This window comes from Crocuta crocuta, unplaced genomic scaffold (genome assembly GCF_008692635.1).
Source record: "Crocuta crocuta isolate KB4526 unplaced genomic scaffold, BGI_CrCroc_1.0 scaffold11, whole genome shotgun sequence".
Classification (NCBI taxonomy): domain Eukaryota; kingdom Metazoa; phylum Chordata; class Mammalia; order Carnivora; family Hyaenidae; genus Crocuta; species Crocuta crocuta.
The window spans coordinates 7,669,953-7,687,919 of record NW_027528624.1 but is presented as its reverse complement, the minus strand read 5'-3'; the positions used below and the strand labels follow the sequence as shown (position 1 = coordinate 7,687,919).

General features: G+C 35.1%; 1 protein-coding gene and 1 pseudogene across 4 annotated transcripts in view; both read right to left on the bottom strand.

Moving 5' to 3' along the window:
* The window catches only part of PACRG (parkin coregulated), a 489,876-nt gene that overhangs the window by 420,884 nt on the left and 51,025 nt on the right, over positions 1-17,967 (bottom strand). For all 4 annotated transcript variants that reach the window (XM_077755154.1, XM_077755153.1, XM_077755155.1 and 1 more), the window contains exon 2: positions 3,465-3,599. In XM_077755154.1, coding sequence (XP_077611280.1) covers positions 3,465-3,599 — 135 coding nt within the window. The remainder of the gene's footprint in view (positions 1-3,464; positions 3,600-17,967) is intronic.
* Positions 13,299-13,423, bottom strand: LOC144224257 (U2 spliceosomal RNA; annotated as a pseudogene).

Sequence of the window (17,967 nt, the reverse complement as noted above, 5' to 3'; positions counted from 1 at the left end):
ACATCAAAGTTTTTGTTTACGTCATTGTCATGTTTTTTAAAGTCTTTAGCCATTAATAATTAACAATTTAATTACTTTAGCTCTGTTTAGAAAACACATACTTAAAAATAAAAGGTAAGCCGGAGCTCGCCTGGTAGATTTCATATTACAGATCAGACCTATTCATTTTTTCCTAGGTAATTCACTTGCCACTGGTAAGTATAGGGAAAAATTTCACTACAAAAATTTTGCAAAACTTTTTTCACGTTTACCAAGGAATGTTTGATTAGTGTAGACAGCCATGGCAAAAATGCATGGATCAGTCCTACTTTTTCATTTTAACGGTAATTTGCACACAGCTATAGTCTCTATCTGGCCAGCAGGTTCAGGCATTTATTCTGACTGCCACTCTTTTAATGTAGAGCAGCACAGTCTAATATGGTAACCATGTGGCTATTTAAATTAAAATTAATTAAAATTAAAAATTTAGCTCCTCAGTCTCACTAGGGACATTTCAAGCGGTTAATGGCCACATATGGCTACTTGTAATTATTAGACAGTGCAGATGTAGAACATTTCCACCATTGCAGAAAGTTGTATCAGACTGTGCTCTGATTCTTAGGGATACCATACGGACTAGACTGAACCGCACAGATTCCGGCATTTGGTCTGCCTTGTTGTTTTCGCATGTGGAACAAATACCAGTTTCATACGCACTAAACTAGGGCAGCAGCTCAGGATACGGGATGAAAAATCTAAATGTGCAAAAGACATTTACCGACATCTAACCTTTACTTCTATTTTCCGACTTAATTAGGTCATTTATACGTAGTTACCAGAGAGTCACTCTATTTCAAGAATCCATGCTAATTTCTAGTAGCGATGATGGGGTCAGTTAATGTAGAACAAGTGGGGAACTTGGGGCCATGGGCAGGAACGATCGGCGACTTCACAGATTAGCTGTGTCTCAGATGCCGGACAGCCTCCATCATGCTCCAGAACATTGGCTCCTAAGTATTTCCGAGTCAGTGCCTCTTGAAATTCTGATAAAAGATTTACCACTTCTTACAACTTAATCATGCACACCATTTCAGGCACTCACAAACCCCTTGGCGTCCCAGCGGTGTTGCAAGAGTATGGAGAGAGGACGACTATTTTCCTGGGAAACAGAGCTACTCAGAAGCTGTTAGCAGGGGGTGAGCTGTGACATGAAGACCTGGGCTCCTGGGCTCTGTCCGCACACAGGAAGGAAGTAGAGTGCAGAGTCCTGGGTTGTTTTATGTTTCGACCTTTGTTTTTATTTTGTGGGGTGCAGGAGGCTAGCCCTGCTTCCTCCAACGTTCAAGGCCCCTTCCTTAGGTATGGCATCCTAAAGAAGCTCTCTGCCCCTCCCAGGCACCAGGCTGTCTTCACAGCAGGTGCAGCAAAGGAATAAATACGAATATATTGAGAGATTGTCCACAGCCCATACTTAAGAATTTTAACGCTTTACTTTCAGTATTAGTGTAGTGTAACTGAAATGTGGTTGGTGAGACTTTAAGAGACAGAAGCCTACAGGTTATAGGATAAGATGCTTTCTTTAAATATATGCTATTATTCTACCAACGGCAGTGAATAAATTGCTTCCTTTTCATTCTGACTTTTTGGCTTGCTGAATCAGTAATATTGTCAACAGTAACTTAAAAGAATTAATATAGCTATAAAAAACAAAAGTAGTTTATATCCCTTCTGACTGTTGGATTATCAGAGATAAAGCAAAATGATTCATCCTACATTTTCATTATTTTCAAGATGATTTGTTTTTCTTTGTCTCCTCACACTTCCAAAACTTACGCATAAGGTTATTTGAACAGGTCAAAATAAATCTATTAAAATTTTTATTGACATAATTTTTATGTGCTATAATTGCTTAAGACACTAAAATCCACTCACTTTTTATAAAGAATTATAGCATATTCTTTTACTCCACAGGAATGAGGTTTTTAAGAAACTCCACTGTATTACCCTGTGGAACTAGTATACAGACAAGCAAGAAATCCATGTAACTCGTCAAATATAAACAACCCCAACAATGACAGTAAAGTTTTGGGAATATATACTCATGCTGAGACTAAAATATCTAAATTACTTATATTTGCTATACATCCTTTCTCATTATATGCACATTGTCACATAACAAATTCACATTTTAATAGAAAAGTTTGAAACCGAGCTAGAGATAGTGATGTCCTTCATCCTTCTAAAAAAATTATGACAAAATTTAATAACAGGGACACCTTGGGGATTTCTATCGCGAAATAACTTGTGGTAATTCTAAGTTCAATATTTGGATACCAAAAGACTTCTCGAGATTTAGAAATGCTTGATAATTATAAGAAAACATTTAAAGACACACTGAAAACAGCACAAACAATTCTCTTATTAGTTTTTCCATAAAGGAAGAAAATTTGATGAATCCATGTAGTTACTTTGAGGAATTCTTTATTTTGGTCATTTTACTTTTTTAATGTAAATCTATGTGTACCGATTATGCACAATTCCTACCTTCACCTTCAGACACTACTGTGGGGCTTTTTAGTTAAACGGGTCAACTGCTTCAGTTGGATGATATTTGGCAAAAACCTTTCATGTTCCTCAGCCTGATGTGATACGCATGCACAACTCTGTCTTTAGCCCGAGAAACCCTTTTAGCTGATAAATATCACCCAAAGCAAAGTCCCTGATACCACAAAATAATTAAATAGCAGAAGCTGTTTAGAGATCAGCATTTCGTTTTTCAAATTAAATGTAAAAGCCTTCTCCAGTTAAGAGATTGGCAAGTTTTTACAAATAACATCAGTAAGCCTTTTAGAAAGAAACACAGCCACATTAGGATGGAGTCATTAGGCAATACATTTATTTTGAAGCCAATTAACCTTTTGTCAGAAAAATGTCGGTGCTGTAATGGTTTCAGCGTGGAGGTCAGCCTCTAACCGGGCACGTATGACAGCCACCACCGCCGACACGTGCCGCAGACAGAGGGAGAGTGCAGCAATGAGAACCAGGCTTCTTTTGTATTCCGCTCTGCATTTCCAGGGAGCAGACAATCTTGACCTATCCATTTAGGTAATTAAAGCTTCCATTTGGAAGTGTCCTGCAGGAAGGTGAAATTTGGGGGAGATAAATGGCTGTTGCTCTCCGTATTCAGCCACCAGTTCCATCATTTGATGGACTGCCTGAAACAGGCTGGGCTGCCAGGTTCTCATAAAAATAGAGATGAATTGGGCAGGGGACAATTCTCTAAGGCAAGGCAACTCTGTCATTTTCTGTTTTGCAGGCTGTAATTTAATTGTTAGTCAAGGTGGACAGCTGACACAAGGGGGGTTTCTCTAAGAGCTTACCCATCATCTTCCCCGCTCTGAGAAATCACTCCAGCTTATTTAGTTAGCCACCTTGCTTCAGCGTTGGGAGAGGTCACTGGTTTCCCCAGCTGTGCCCTGACTTACCTTCCACGCGATTTTGTTTCCCTTCGAATCATGCTCAAGGGCAATGGGGAAGTCTCCTCGCTCATAAAATTTTCGAAACACTGTGGGCTTCGTGGGTCTTTCCTTAAACGCTCCTGCAGCGGGAGGGCCTCTCACCTTCAAAGAAAAGCAAAAAGTAGGAATCAGGTTTTAAAATACACTGAAAAATGCACAGTGAAAAAAGACTTTTCTTCAGTTTTAGTTCATGTGAAATATTCTGGAAGATGAAGACCTAATTGTCTAATGATGGACAACAGCAAGTTCAGTAATACAAAAGTTTAAAGAGAAGAATTATTTTATAATCAATATTAATAATTTACTTTATTTCAAGTTACGTTAGAAAGTATTCTAGAAAAAGTCACTTAAAAATATCACGTTATAAGGGGAAAAAAGCCTAAACTTTTGTTAAGAAAAATATTTTAACGAGGTAGCTAAGTTCCACTTAGAATGTTAAAACTTTTAAGATTTCCAGTAATTGCTAGTTCTAATCTCAGGTCTGATATACTTTATGGAATACTGAATCAATTTAAAATATGTCCTTTAAATCTTTCTATATAGATAAAATGGTAAAATATGTTCTCATATTATAACAAACTATGAAAATGTTATATAAAATTAAATTATAACAAATAAGAAAATTATAAAGAAAACTGGTGATCTACTATGTATGTGTATAGCATACATTTGATATTATGAATTATGAGGAATTAGCATTAGATTACATGTGAATCTTTCATCCCCCCAAATTGAGATTTTTCTCAAAGAAGAAACATTTCATATTGAGTTATTCACATTGAGAATATTTTTAAAGCTATATTATTTACATGTGAACTAATTCATTAGATTACAAAATTGAAAGTGATTAGTGAACTCTTTAGAAAATTACAGACAACTGATTATCTTTCTCTGAAAGTTTCAGTGCAGACTCTGACATGGGGCTCAGTCCCACGACCATGAGATCATGACCTGAGCCGAGACCAAGAATCAAATGCTTAACCAAGTAGTCCATCCCAGCTGTCCCTATTTATAAATTTAATAAAAACATGATTAATTTGTTAATTCTTTTTCTATGTGTGTGTTAATTCTTAATATGAACAAAATAGCAAATAATTTATGTAATATAACTTACTTGATATAATGCTGATCTTTAATATTCACGTAAAAATTTTTAATTTTAACAAAGAAGTATGTAAAAATATATCTAGTATAATAAATATACTAAATATGACAAATACAGTTTGAGTGGCATATAGAAACACTAATGCTAAAAACTGAATAGGGTATTAAAATATTAAGAAGATTAAATGCTGAAATGGAGTTGAAGAGTGAGGTAACATGAAGGCATTTGTTAGAGTTTATTAGAGTTTAGAATTTTCTTCACTACATTCCACATTATTCCCAGCATACAATTACTTACAATTACATAAGTAACTATGGCAAAGCAAGATTGCCTCTCACTTATAAGAGACTTGAAGTTTGTTCTGGTATTAGAATTATTGGCCACCATTTTCAGACAAATTTATCTGTTAAGTAACCATGTGTATAGGACGACAGCTTTGTGCAGAACTCTGAGCTGGATGCTACATATACATCGTCTGCTACATTAGTATAACAGAAACTGTGGGGATGCCATTCCTGGACTTTAGCAATTCATGGAGAGGTCGATTTTGAATCACATTTTTGGAAACTGACAAAGAATTGACAACTTGAATTTTGCCGACAAGTTACATACCAACAACAACAAAAGATTACCATCTGCCATCATGTCACCATTTTAACATCCCTTAAAAAGTGGTATACATAATCCAAAGAAAGAAAACTTAGCCATATTAAGCCAGCATCATGCATATTTATAGAAAGCTATAGTGCAATAGTGTATATGTGTGTTCATGTGTGTTTGTGTGCATTGTATTATTGTATAGTACTAGTTGTTGGTCAACAAATACCTCATTTTTTGTTTTGTAAATTAAAATTTAAATACATAACGAAAATACATATGTATAAATATACAAATACATATATATTTGAATGTTTAACCATATATATACACATATTTTTATAAGTATGTATATGTATATATGTGTGTATGTGTATATATACAGATATATGCATATATATGTATATGTGTGTGTATATATATATATATGAATGTTCAGCAATAATAAAAGAAGGAAATCTTGCCATTTGTGACAAGATGGATGAAGCCTGAGGCCATTATGCTAAGTGAGTAAGTGAATAAGTCAGACAAAAAGACAAATACTGTGTGATCTCGCTTACATGTGGCATCTAAAAGAACTGAGCTCCTAGAAACAGAGAATAGATTGGTGGTTGCCAGGGTCTAGAGGGTAAGGGTGACATCTATTGATTGTCTCTTTTCATTTGCTTTTTGATTTTCTTGATTTTTGGTGTGATGATTGATTTTCTTTTGAAACCTGGACCCTGGTGTATTGTGAGACTCCAGACCTTAAACCTTCTGTTTTAGCTGGTTTATTCCAACCTCTCTCTGGCACAGAGGTGGCTAAGGGTACTACCTAATTACTGCCAGGTGGGGGTAGAAATCCTGGCACCCACCCGGCCTCCACTCCATAGAGGGAGTTTCTCATTGACAGGGGGTGAAGGTGGGGGCTCCAGTACCACTAGGCGTATACTGACCCCTCCCTGATGGGGGGATTGGGAGCGCCCCATTATTGCTCTCCATATGATACCACAGAAGCGGTAGCCTCATTACTTCTGGTCAGTGATGAAATTCCTGTCCTCCTAGGAGGCATTCTCTGACTGCACCCAGCAGAAAGGGATGCAATGTTACTACTGCCGCTTAGAGTGAAAGTCCAAATCACTTCCAGGTGGTCTCCAAAGGACACTGTGGGTGTTGAGGGTCTCTTTACTGTTCCAGTAGAGATGAAAGACTCAGTTCCTCATTTATAACATTCAGCTACAATGGATACTTAGATCATTTGCCTGCTCATCACCTGCTAATCACCTTTTTCAATTTTTCTAGATGTTATTATTTATGCTGTTGGAAGCCAGCCTCCCATTTATTCAATTGACCTAAATTTTGCTAGAGATTATCTTTCTCTCTTTCCTTTTTTATCTTAAAATTAATATCTCTTTTTCTCTTTGTCTCTTATTCTAAATATATCCCATTCCTTCTGATTCTGAATTCAAAATTCTAATCATCCAAACTTTTGAAAGAAAGAACACATTCCTAAGAAGCCTAGAAGGCTTTACAAATGGGTACAGACAACTTCTATTTGTCTTTCTCCCCATAAATTTTCATGGACTCCCTACAGAAAAGATTCCATGCCTATAATTCCATGGAGAGTCTTTACTTAGTTTGCTATTATGCAATAACTCAATAGTGAGAAAATTCTTTCTTGAGTATTATTATTCTGTTTTTATATTTGTGCCACTTACTTATTTTAAAACATTAATTTTTTTTTTGGATTCTGCTATAAATTCATTCCAAATCAACTCTTGGCATCTCAAAAGTTGTAATTCTAAAACTCACTAGAATATTTTTAGTCAAATTCATTAGCACAACATGGGCATTACCTAATTCTATGCAGATGCCCTGTCATTGCCCCTAGATAATATTTTTTCTGTTCCAAATACACATGTACCTACTTAAAACTAATAGAAGAATATATTTTTGATGTTGCACACATAATCTTTCCCAACATTCTAAGCAATTCTAAAAACCTGTACATGAAAAATCAAGTAAATAATAATCTCAGGAAAGGTAATAAAGATATTACTGCTGGAAATCACACAGATGAATGTAAATTGAATAAATACATTTAAAAATAAACAAAAAAACCCCTAATAAGAATCTTTATGTACATCCCATATTTGTAGAAGAACTACTGTAAATTTTGTTTAATGTCATAAGAACTTTACCCTGATTCATTATAAATAATATAGAATAAGGAACCATAAATCAAAGTACATTTGTAGGAAAATGAAATTAGGGTTTGCCTGAATGGTGGGGGCTGTCCATAAACCAATTAGAAAGAATGGGTGTCACAGCAGAATGCTTTTAATAAAATCTAATGCACTTAAGAACCAAGTTTTTGAATGCACTTTGAAGTAGCTATAAATGACAGAGTGCTTTAGATGACTACACTTAGTGAATGTGTTGGTATGGATTGAGGACTTAGATCATAGGCTCTGTCATATGGTCACAAAAACTAATAACAATTAGTAGGAAAGAATTTTAAGCCTAAAATTCTTCATCATATAGTTTGAAAGTTTCTCAATAGTTTATTTTTTAGCATAAATGGAAGCTGGGAAATCTATATTGTGTTATTCTAATTGGTCCGTTTAGCCAGCTTACTAACATTGAAGCAATATGATACAAAGACATTAATTTCCTATTTTCATCAGCTTTAACCTGAAACTTGGATGAAAGCACTGTAGTTAGGCAAGAGTTATACTATCTCTGAGCTACTCAGGCACTTGCATATTAGCCCCAGGACTGGCAAATTTGTTGCCATTAACCTCGATTTCTGAGTAAGTAGCACTACGATTCAGTGTCTACCCCACATGCCAACATAGTTATTCTAACCCATGAGAAATTTGCACTACCTAAGGTTACCAGGGAAATGCTTGCAAAAGTATTACAATGATCAAATCTGATTGTAGTGGTAGATGGCATACCTCATAATTAACAAAAGCGAGCTCGTATTATCAGGTAAAGTTTTCCTAAGAAACTTTTCATAATTTATCAATTTGACAATATAACAAAATATTATGATAGTGATGTTTTTGTTAGGAACAGCCAGAAAAGATAACAAGTGCCTTATGTAGTGAAATCTATACATTTCAACAAATGTTCAATGTACATAGACATATTGTGGAGTCCTTAACCATCAGGCCCTACGGGTAATAGTGAGTGGCAGGGAAAACATCCGAGTGATGTGGGCAACCTAATTCAGGAAGCTTATTCTGCTAAGATCTAATGGGATGGCCTGGAGTCAGGAGAATGTGGGGTCAAGATGATCATCTGAACTTTATCTCAGTAGTCCAGGCATGAGGTGCCAAAGGCTTTAAATCTGGATGCCATCAATAACAACAACAAAATCCCGTAATATTGTATTCATTGTTTTACAAGCATTTTTGGTTTCAGTTTTTTACAGAACCCACATGAAATGATCCTTATGGACAAGAAAATCTAAACTTCAATAGTTTCAGTGTCCTGACAGAAATCACAGAGTTAGGAAGTATAGGAAAGGGACCCTCAATCCTCCGGACTCTATAGGACTCGTCCTCAGTCACTATACTAGAAGGTTGGGTTTGGGCAAAACTCTAAAGGGCAGTTATCTGGGGCACATGACTGAAGAAGAAGATCAGAGGCAGAGATGAGATAGGCTTCTGACTAAAAAGATGCAAATAATTTATTTGTTTAATTTACATAAAAAATAAATTACAGGATGGAGGAAAATCTTATTAAATCACTTAGAATTTTAGCACCTATTACTAATTTGTGCTTTCCCTTCTAGAATGTATGCACAAATATTATAATTTTTCATTAAAATTTTTTTAAAGGTTTACTTATCTTTGAGAGAGAGAGACAGAACGCAAGTGGGGAAGGGGCATGGAGAGAGGGACACAGAATCCGAAGCAGGCTCCAAGCTCTGTCACGTCAGCACAGAGCCCAACGCGGGGCTTGAACTCATGAACTGCGAGATCATGACCTGAGCCAAAGTCAGATGCTTAACTGACTGAGCCATCAAATCCCCCATAATTTTTCATTTTTATGTCCTTTCCATTTAGTGTAATCTTTCACTTAGTGTAATATGTCTGATGTTGCTATGGATAACAGGATTTTGTTTTTTGTAGCTAAGCAATATTCTACCAACTATTTACAATTATATTTGAAATTTATATTACCTCTGATTTTTTTGTCTTTGTAATCACATTATTACAAACATCTCAAGCATATCACATTTTCCCCATTTTATATTATGCCCTCGGTCAGAGTCATTCATGAGATAATAAAATCAAGCTTTATAATTTTATGATTGTTGATACAATTATTTGTTGATTAAACAGGAAAACAGGTCTTCTGCCTTAGTCTAGCTGGGCTGCCAGACCAAAATACCATAGTCCATAACTATTGGTTGTATTTACTGTAAATATCTCCTCACCATCTTTGTTTTCCATTTTTACTTATTAAGCATTTAAAAGCTTTAATTTTTTTTTTTTAGCTTGCAGAAAATTTTCTTGGTCTTTTCTTTACTTGTTCTTTTTGCCTCCAGCTTTGAGCTTCTTTATATCATTCCTCCATCAGGACACTGGGAGTGTAGTGCACAATGAATATCGGCTAATTGAACCATATCCTTAATCTACTTAAAATCCGCAGAGGATTTCCCACTGACATGCTGTACAGACATTCAAAAGCTGACCGGTGATGTCTCTGGTCCCTCCTCCATAGGCTCCTCCAGTTATCCCCATATACTGGCCATTCTCAGATATGGCCTGCCATCTTCAATCTTCATGATTTTCCAGTCCCACTAACCTCTTCATTTTTTTTGCTCCTCCTTTTTCTTCTGAATAACCATGAATCACCTCATGACTAAACACCAACCTCACTAATTCTAAGAAACCATTCCTGACACACCATATTCCTACCTGTGAGTGGGACTAAGTTCTTCTTCACATTAGACCTGAAATGCCCGAGGGACAAACTAACTGTGACCATAGGCCACCAGCACTATCTGTATGCATATTATCAGGGACATCAAGCTATTGACAAAAATTGCCTGTAGTCAAGTGGTGGGTTGAATCTACTGGAAACTGGTAAATTTTCCCAAAGGGAAAGTAAATATACAGTGAGAAAAAGGCTGAGAACCTGAAACATTTCCTGGAGACTAAATAATAAGTGGATTCTACTGGAGAAGAGGAAGAATAATTAGAATCTTGGCAGGAAAATGGGGAAGGGATGTTATCACAGAGATTCGTGAATGAGAGGATCAAGTGTCTTAGTGACACAAAACAGGTCCATTAAGCAAAGAGTTGAAAGTTCTCTGAAAATTGAAAAGCTATACTGGCATGATAGGATAGAAACCAGACTATATATAGTACATTGAGAGATGAATGAGCAATTTGAAAGTAAAATCAGATGGAGACTTTGAGGGAGACATCCTGCCCCATGAATTGTCAAAATGTGAGTTTCTCATTAGATATAATTGTTAAGGTAGAGCAAAGTTAATGGTGATTGGAAACGGAGAAAGAAAAAATATTAATGGGCCATAATACTGGAATTTGTAAACTATTTAATCACTTATGGAACTGGAATAGATTTTAGAATAAAATATGTATTTATAACTAATATACTTAATCTAAAATGGCCAGAGGAACTTGTGGTATACAGGTTTTTCAGTGTTAGAAACTCATAAATCTGAATTCAAGGACTTGTGGCCACATACACTAAAATATTTCTTAGAAATAGAGTGAAGAAACTCTCTCTAAAATAGCTCCTACCCATGTCATTCATTTATTGAAAAATGTACTAAATACATAATATTTCCAAGTCACTAGGCTGTTATTATTGAGGACAAAGAGGTAAGTCAAATATATTATCCTCAAGATATATATCATTTAGGAAAAGAGATGAGAATATCTTCCAGAATCTTTTATAGAAATAAGAATGTGATATGCCACAGAAATGCCCAAGAAAGATATATAGAATTCTGTGCACTCAGGGGATAAAACATTTCAGTTTGTTTCTTTTTATTAAAAATGTTATTTAGTCTTAACAATGCACCTATACTTTTCAATGGAACCAGGCAGAAATATATTTCAATTTCCTATAAACCTGAATTTGGTATAGTTTCAATTAGAAAAAAAATATCAGAGAATTACGGTTGCTGTATCATAGACTTGTAATAATTACAACCTTTGTAGTTATTAAGGATTAAATCAGAATTAATTGCCTATATTTTATATTAAGTTATTAGATTTAAGTAATCATCGATATTACCATAATTTTGTAACCAAAAATTCACTACCGATGCAACCAATACGTATTTTCTTTTCATGTAAAACTTATCACATTAAAACCCACATTTTCTATTTTAAAATTCACTTGTATAAATGAGAAAATTTTGCTTAAAACCTAAGGCTTGTGTGACACAATGAAATAACTTACATTAGTCTAAAATGCTTATAGAGACTATTTCAATATGATTAGCATAAATAAAGGCTAAATGAGTATTGTGAATATTACAATAAGTTATAATTAAATTAGCATTGTCATATGATGATTATCCAAAAGGGGAAAAAAAGCAACTTACAATGTAGTTTTCCAGATAAGTAGAATGAAGAGGGAGACAGTGTTAATGACGAGAGTAACATGGAATAAAATGACAAATATTTCAAGTTAAACAATCTAGAAGACTCTGGCACTAGATTTAACTCTTCTTCTCGACAGTCATGTCCTGCCTGTCTGTTCCCAGAAGGATCTGGGAACATGGGAACAAGGAACTAGCCCATGAAGATACACACACTACAGAAGAAAACAGGCATGGAATAGATGAGCTACTGCACATCACGGGAAAGTGACTCAACCATTTGGAGTCTCAGCTTTCTCATGGGTCAAAATAAAAAATGATGCTGGCTGACCTCGGTGGTCCTTTCTACACCTTTATAACCTAACACGTGTATTTATTAATTCAACAAATACTGAGGACAAACAGTATCATCAGAAAATTCACCCAACTGTAGAGCTAAGCAGAATCTTAAAAGGCACATGAACTCCCTGTTGAAATCCACAGGGGCTATGAAAAATACATCCCCGTTTACATTTCAGGGCTTATTTTTCTCAGCTCCCTCACCTTTATAATGACCTCAGTTTTATAGATTCCAGGCTTCTCCCCACCTAGGACCTAATAACTTGATTTAAAAATGCTTCTGTAACAACTGTATGAAATCAGGAAGCCCCAAAGATGGCTGAGAATATTATGGTTACGTCATTTTAAATTTATAACTAAACTGGAATCCACTTGGCACTGGGAATTATTTCAAAATGTTGTCTTTGGGGTCTGAAGTAGTTCTGGAAGCAACGCTGGGCTACACTATTTCTCTTAAATTGTTTTGTTTAGAGGAATAGGCATCGGTGGTTCTTTAAATTCTCTGTTGTAGGGGAAAAAGCAGATTGATAGCCTTTCCTAACAAGATGAGATGCAATAATCAAATGATGAAAAAGAAATCTTGACAGTTGAAGGCTAAAAAAGTTTACTCAAAAGATGTGCTCTTCTTGCAGTTAAATACGGGGAAAGGCCACATATTTAAGTGCTTGAGTGCAATTCTTGCTATCAACTCGTCTCCAGAGAGTCATCAGAGATTTCAATTTAGACTATGCTGTTTAGCATCTGTCTTGTAGAACTGATAAAATGCCTGAATCACGGAGACAGCTTGGCTAATACACTGTCACACTTAACACGAAGGCCAAAGAAATGAGAGAGCTAAATGTGAAAGGAGAATGTAAATAGGTAAGAATTGAAAATATATTCTATTCCCCCTATACCTGTAACATTGAAAGCATGTAAATAGTTCATACCTAAACATATATCTTCTGTGTCTTGCAAAACAGTTCTTTCTTACTGAATAATTGGAGTAAAAATGTTATTTTTATATATGTGAAGAAACCGTGACCATTCACATCTTACATAACATGAATATTTTAATGGAAAATTTGAAAATCCTTGTGTCTAATGATCCAAACTGATATTCTCTGGGAAAAAAATCCTTGTTGTTTAATAGAAAAAAATGATTTGGAAATCTCTACAATGAAAGGTATTTATACTGGTAAATATAAATTAGTCCACTGGCTGATTTGAAAGTTTATACAATTTACAACAGAGATACGGCATACACTGATTATAAATGATAAACTCTACTGGACACTACACTTGATCTTAGCCAAAAGGCCGAGAAGTGATAAAAACTCTACTGGACAGATAAAGGAAGAAAAGAATGTGCAAAAACATGAATGTTATTGCACATACAAAACACACGCATTGCAACTTAACTGGAAGATAACANTTTTTTTTTTTTTTTTTTTTTTCCATCATTTCTCATTCAACCAGGAAAGAAATGTTAAGATGTAAAAGAAGACAGGGCATTTATGTGGCTCAGTCAGTTCGGTGACCAACTCTTCACTCAGGTCATGGTCTCACTGTTCTTGGGTTTGAGCCCCACTTCAGGTCTGTGCTGACAGTGCAGAGCCTGCTTGGGAGTCTGTCTCTCTTCCTCTGCTCCTCCCCAACTGTCTCTCACTCTCTCTCTCTCTCTCTCTCTCAAAATAAAGAAATAAACTTAAAAAAAAAAAGGATGTAAAAGGAGAAGAGGGAGCAAAAATGTACCTAAGTAGTCTATCCTAAGTAAAGTTAGTAATGCTTCATTCACTATTCAGATGTATTTTTTTTACTTTTTCTAATAAATAAAGTGCAATTTTCCTGAGCCACGATCTTCATCTGTGACTGCTAGATGAAGGTAAGCCAGCTTGTGCCCAAAATAAAAAACAACTAGTCCACATGGAGAATAAACTCATAACCTCTTCTCTATTAACAATAAGCCAGTTTGGCCATTTGTCTAACCAACTCCAACTAGACCTTCACAGTTCACAACCCAGATTTATCAACAGCTTTCTTTACATTCAGAACTAAATTTTTTTTACTGTTTATTTATTTTTGAGAGACAGACAGAGACACAGCATGAGTGGGGGAGGGGTGTAGAGAAAGGGAGACACAGGAACCGAAACAGACTCCAGGCTCTGAGCTGTCAGCAGAGAGCTCGTTGCGGGGCTTGGACCGACAAACCTGGAGATCCTGACCTGAGCTGAAGTAGGACGCTTAACTGACTGAGCCACCCAGGTGCCCCTACATTCAGAAGTTTTTATTCTTGCATACCCATGGTGTACTTTAGATGCATGCCTGCGATTAATGATGTGAATAGAATTTGTAGGCATGGCTTTCTGTCCCTCTCCCAATTTATGTTAGTTGTATCATTTTTATATAATATATATTCTTTATATTCTGTACTGTCATCTAAAGTCCATCTAAATTATAATTTTCATAGCTATTTATATGAATTATCAACAATGGTCCTATCTTAAGAATCGCAAGTCCATCTTCAAAGAGTTTCTTCAAGAGTGGTATATAGCAACAGGTTTCAAACATGGTTTACCTATAGACTTTATACTTGAAGGGAAGCTTTCCTGGGACCATATAATTTGGCTTATCCTTTCCTGTGACTCTTACAGGTGTTAATACATTGTCTTCTGGCATGAAATATTAAAATGGGAAAACATAAAGTCAGCCTGATTCTAACAAATGACTTGATCTTTTTAACTATTCACACAAGGATCTTTTAGTTTTTCATTCTGAAAAATTCACTAGCATGTTTATTATGTCTTTGGGTTTGTTTATTTGTTTGTTTACTCACTTTATTTTTCCCTGCTTCACAGAGATGATTTTTTTTCCAGTAAGATTTTGCTAGTACTCTCTATATTTCAGGTAAATAACATTTACATTTCAGAAAGGTTCTTTCAACCACAAATTTTAAGTATTTCCCCCTATTCTTTTGAATTTCTTCTTTGAGGACTTCGATTATGCATGTTAGTTCTCCTTAGCCATCTTTCTTCTAGAGCAGAGTACTGGATAATGAACTTTAAATCAAAAGGATACTATTTATCTTAAATAATTTAAATAGAGGTAAAAAACACCAGGATGGGACTATTCTGAAGGAAAGGGAAAACAAATACAACTGACATTCTTTAATTCCTGAAACACATATTTCTGGAGCATTTGTTCTTCTCGATTCCAGGCATTTAGGAATGAAAAGGACAGGTAATATCTCTGCTTTCCTGGAGATCATTACGAAAGGATCAAGCAATGGATAATGTGTGTTTAAAGTAAGACAAGAGCAGATATTAGAGGGCATTGGTCTGACATATTTGAAAATATATGTAAGGTAGGGGAGAAAAGAGGAACAAGTCAAAGTGTTATACCCAGATCGCAGTATCCTCACCGACCAGAGACCACCAGGGAGACTGAGTCACACGTNGGGAATTATACAAGGGCCTGAAAGTCTATTGAGTGTACACGTCTGAATTATTCAGTTTAATGACATAGACGTTTTTAATCCCAGTCCCTGTGGTTACACATAATTGCCAACTCAGGGACATTTAGTTCATGCCAACGTTATACAAAGGGAAGAAAGATTTTTTTCCCAATCATGTTACATCCGAAATCACTTAAAGATCATTTATATATATTTCGCTACTTTAAAAAAGTCATACAAAAGCACAATCTCTAATCAGATAAAACAGAAGACTTGTCTACTACATGAGATCTAGTTCTTTTTTCTTAAATATTTATCATTGAGAGAGAGAGAAAGAGAGAGAGAGCAGGGGAGGGGCAGAGAGAGAGGGAGGCAGAATCTGAAGCAGGCTCCAGGCTCTGAGCTGTCAGCACAGAGCCCGACGTGGGGCTTGAACTCACAGATGGTGAGATCTTGACCTGAGCTGAAGTCGAATGCTTAACCAGCTAAGCCACCCAGACACCCCGAGATCTAGTTCTAATATCAGTATATTAGGTTTGGGAAATGGTAGACAATCAATATTAAGGGCTCATGTTATGGTAAAGTTTTTCCTCCATATGCAGACAGAAATATACGCCATGATTCAAATCATGCTAAATTATAATCAAGCTCTCCTTTGATACTTTTAAGAGCATCTAAATAAGCATGAACTCTCTCTGGTCAATCATTTAGGCATAGTCATCTTACCCTGTCTATAAGAGGAAATTATTAGTGCAAATTCACAGGAAGTTATTCCTATTAAGGTGGTCCAAGAGACTTATGAGAACAGTCTCAATTAATATCTAAGGATGCACTGAAAAATAATTAAAGCCCTTTATGTAAATTAATGCATGATATTCATATGATTTGAAATGAGGCTATTTAATCTTCAAAGAGTTAAACATAATTTGATGTAAGAGACCTCATCCTTTCACTTAACCAAGAATAATTTGAGACAATAGGCATTCCTTTTTATCGCTATAAAGAAAAACAAGCTTAGTGAAGCTTGTATCTTGAAAATCAACATGATTATGGATTTTTATGGTGATTTTCATTGATTTTTTCCTTCAAAAGTTGAGTTTCTAGTCCTCTATAAAAATAAACTTGTTCACGTATTAGATGTGTAGCATAATTATGCTACAAAACTAGATTTTAAAAATTAGACATTTCATCAAGACTTTGTTTGTTACCTAGTGCTAGAGGAACTAACAACTGTTTGATAGAAGTATTATAAAAATCATTACAGCAAAGCTCAGAGATCAATTATTCTGAAAATTGTCCTAAGCTTTTAAAAGTTATGAACTTATCTCTTGTTCATGCAATAATCAAAAGAGGGGAAAAATATGTTTTTCATTCTTTTAGATTCCTTGCAAATAATTGACATATCTTGTTTACAACAAAATAAAAGATTAAATATTTGCTTCAATTAATTTTTTAAAAAATTCTCATTTCAAAATTTTAAAAATTCAGGGTAGTTGTCCAACACTGACATCAAACTAGCTATAATAAGTTACAAAACAAAGAACAAGCATCTTTATTCCTCCCAACACCAGGACATTACAGTTTGTATTTCCTTTCTAAATCTTGTGGTTTTGTTTTCTCAGAAATATTTTAGAAACCTAATAACATGAACAACAGCATGTTGATTACTTATAATCATAGCCAAATACTTATGTAAGCCTCAGACATACATGCTCTCTTTTCCTAGGTGCACACACACACACACACACACACACACACACACACACACACACACATGAGTATATATACATGTTAGGTCTCTTGCTAGCTTTTCTTTACAAGCGTTTAGAGAAATTAGAACCTTAAAAGAAAAAAACAACTCAGTACAATTCCATCAATCAAACATAGGTTATTAATCTAAGAAATTTGCTGACACAAGGAAACATAAAGTGCTCGTTATTAAAGACTGCCAATATTTTGTAGCTTCTCCACCAGGTAATAAAACTCTAAGTACAGAGTACATCAGCAGCTCTAATAAAATTGGTAGGTCTTCTCAGTCTGACAGGGCAAGGAATAAAACACAGATGAGCTACCCATAAATGAATAACCTAATATCAATCACTTCTCTGCTATCATGCAGATCACATAGTTACTTTTCTTCCTAGCATAAACTATTAGTCAATGGCAGAATTTTCAATATTTCTACTTGTAAAACAGCTATTCTTTTATGTCATTTAAAATGTCATTTGGGAATTATGATCATTGTGCACTATATTTGACTTAATATAACTCTGTACTAATAATGCATTTGATTTCTTTTTTAATGAAGTCTAAGTTAACCTAAGTGATACAATGCCATTGACAAATTTTATGAACTTTGTTCATACTGGATCCTTGAACCATTTCAAATCATTCAAAAATGAGAGGGAGAAATTTAACAAAC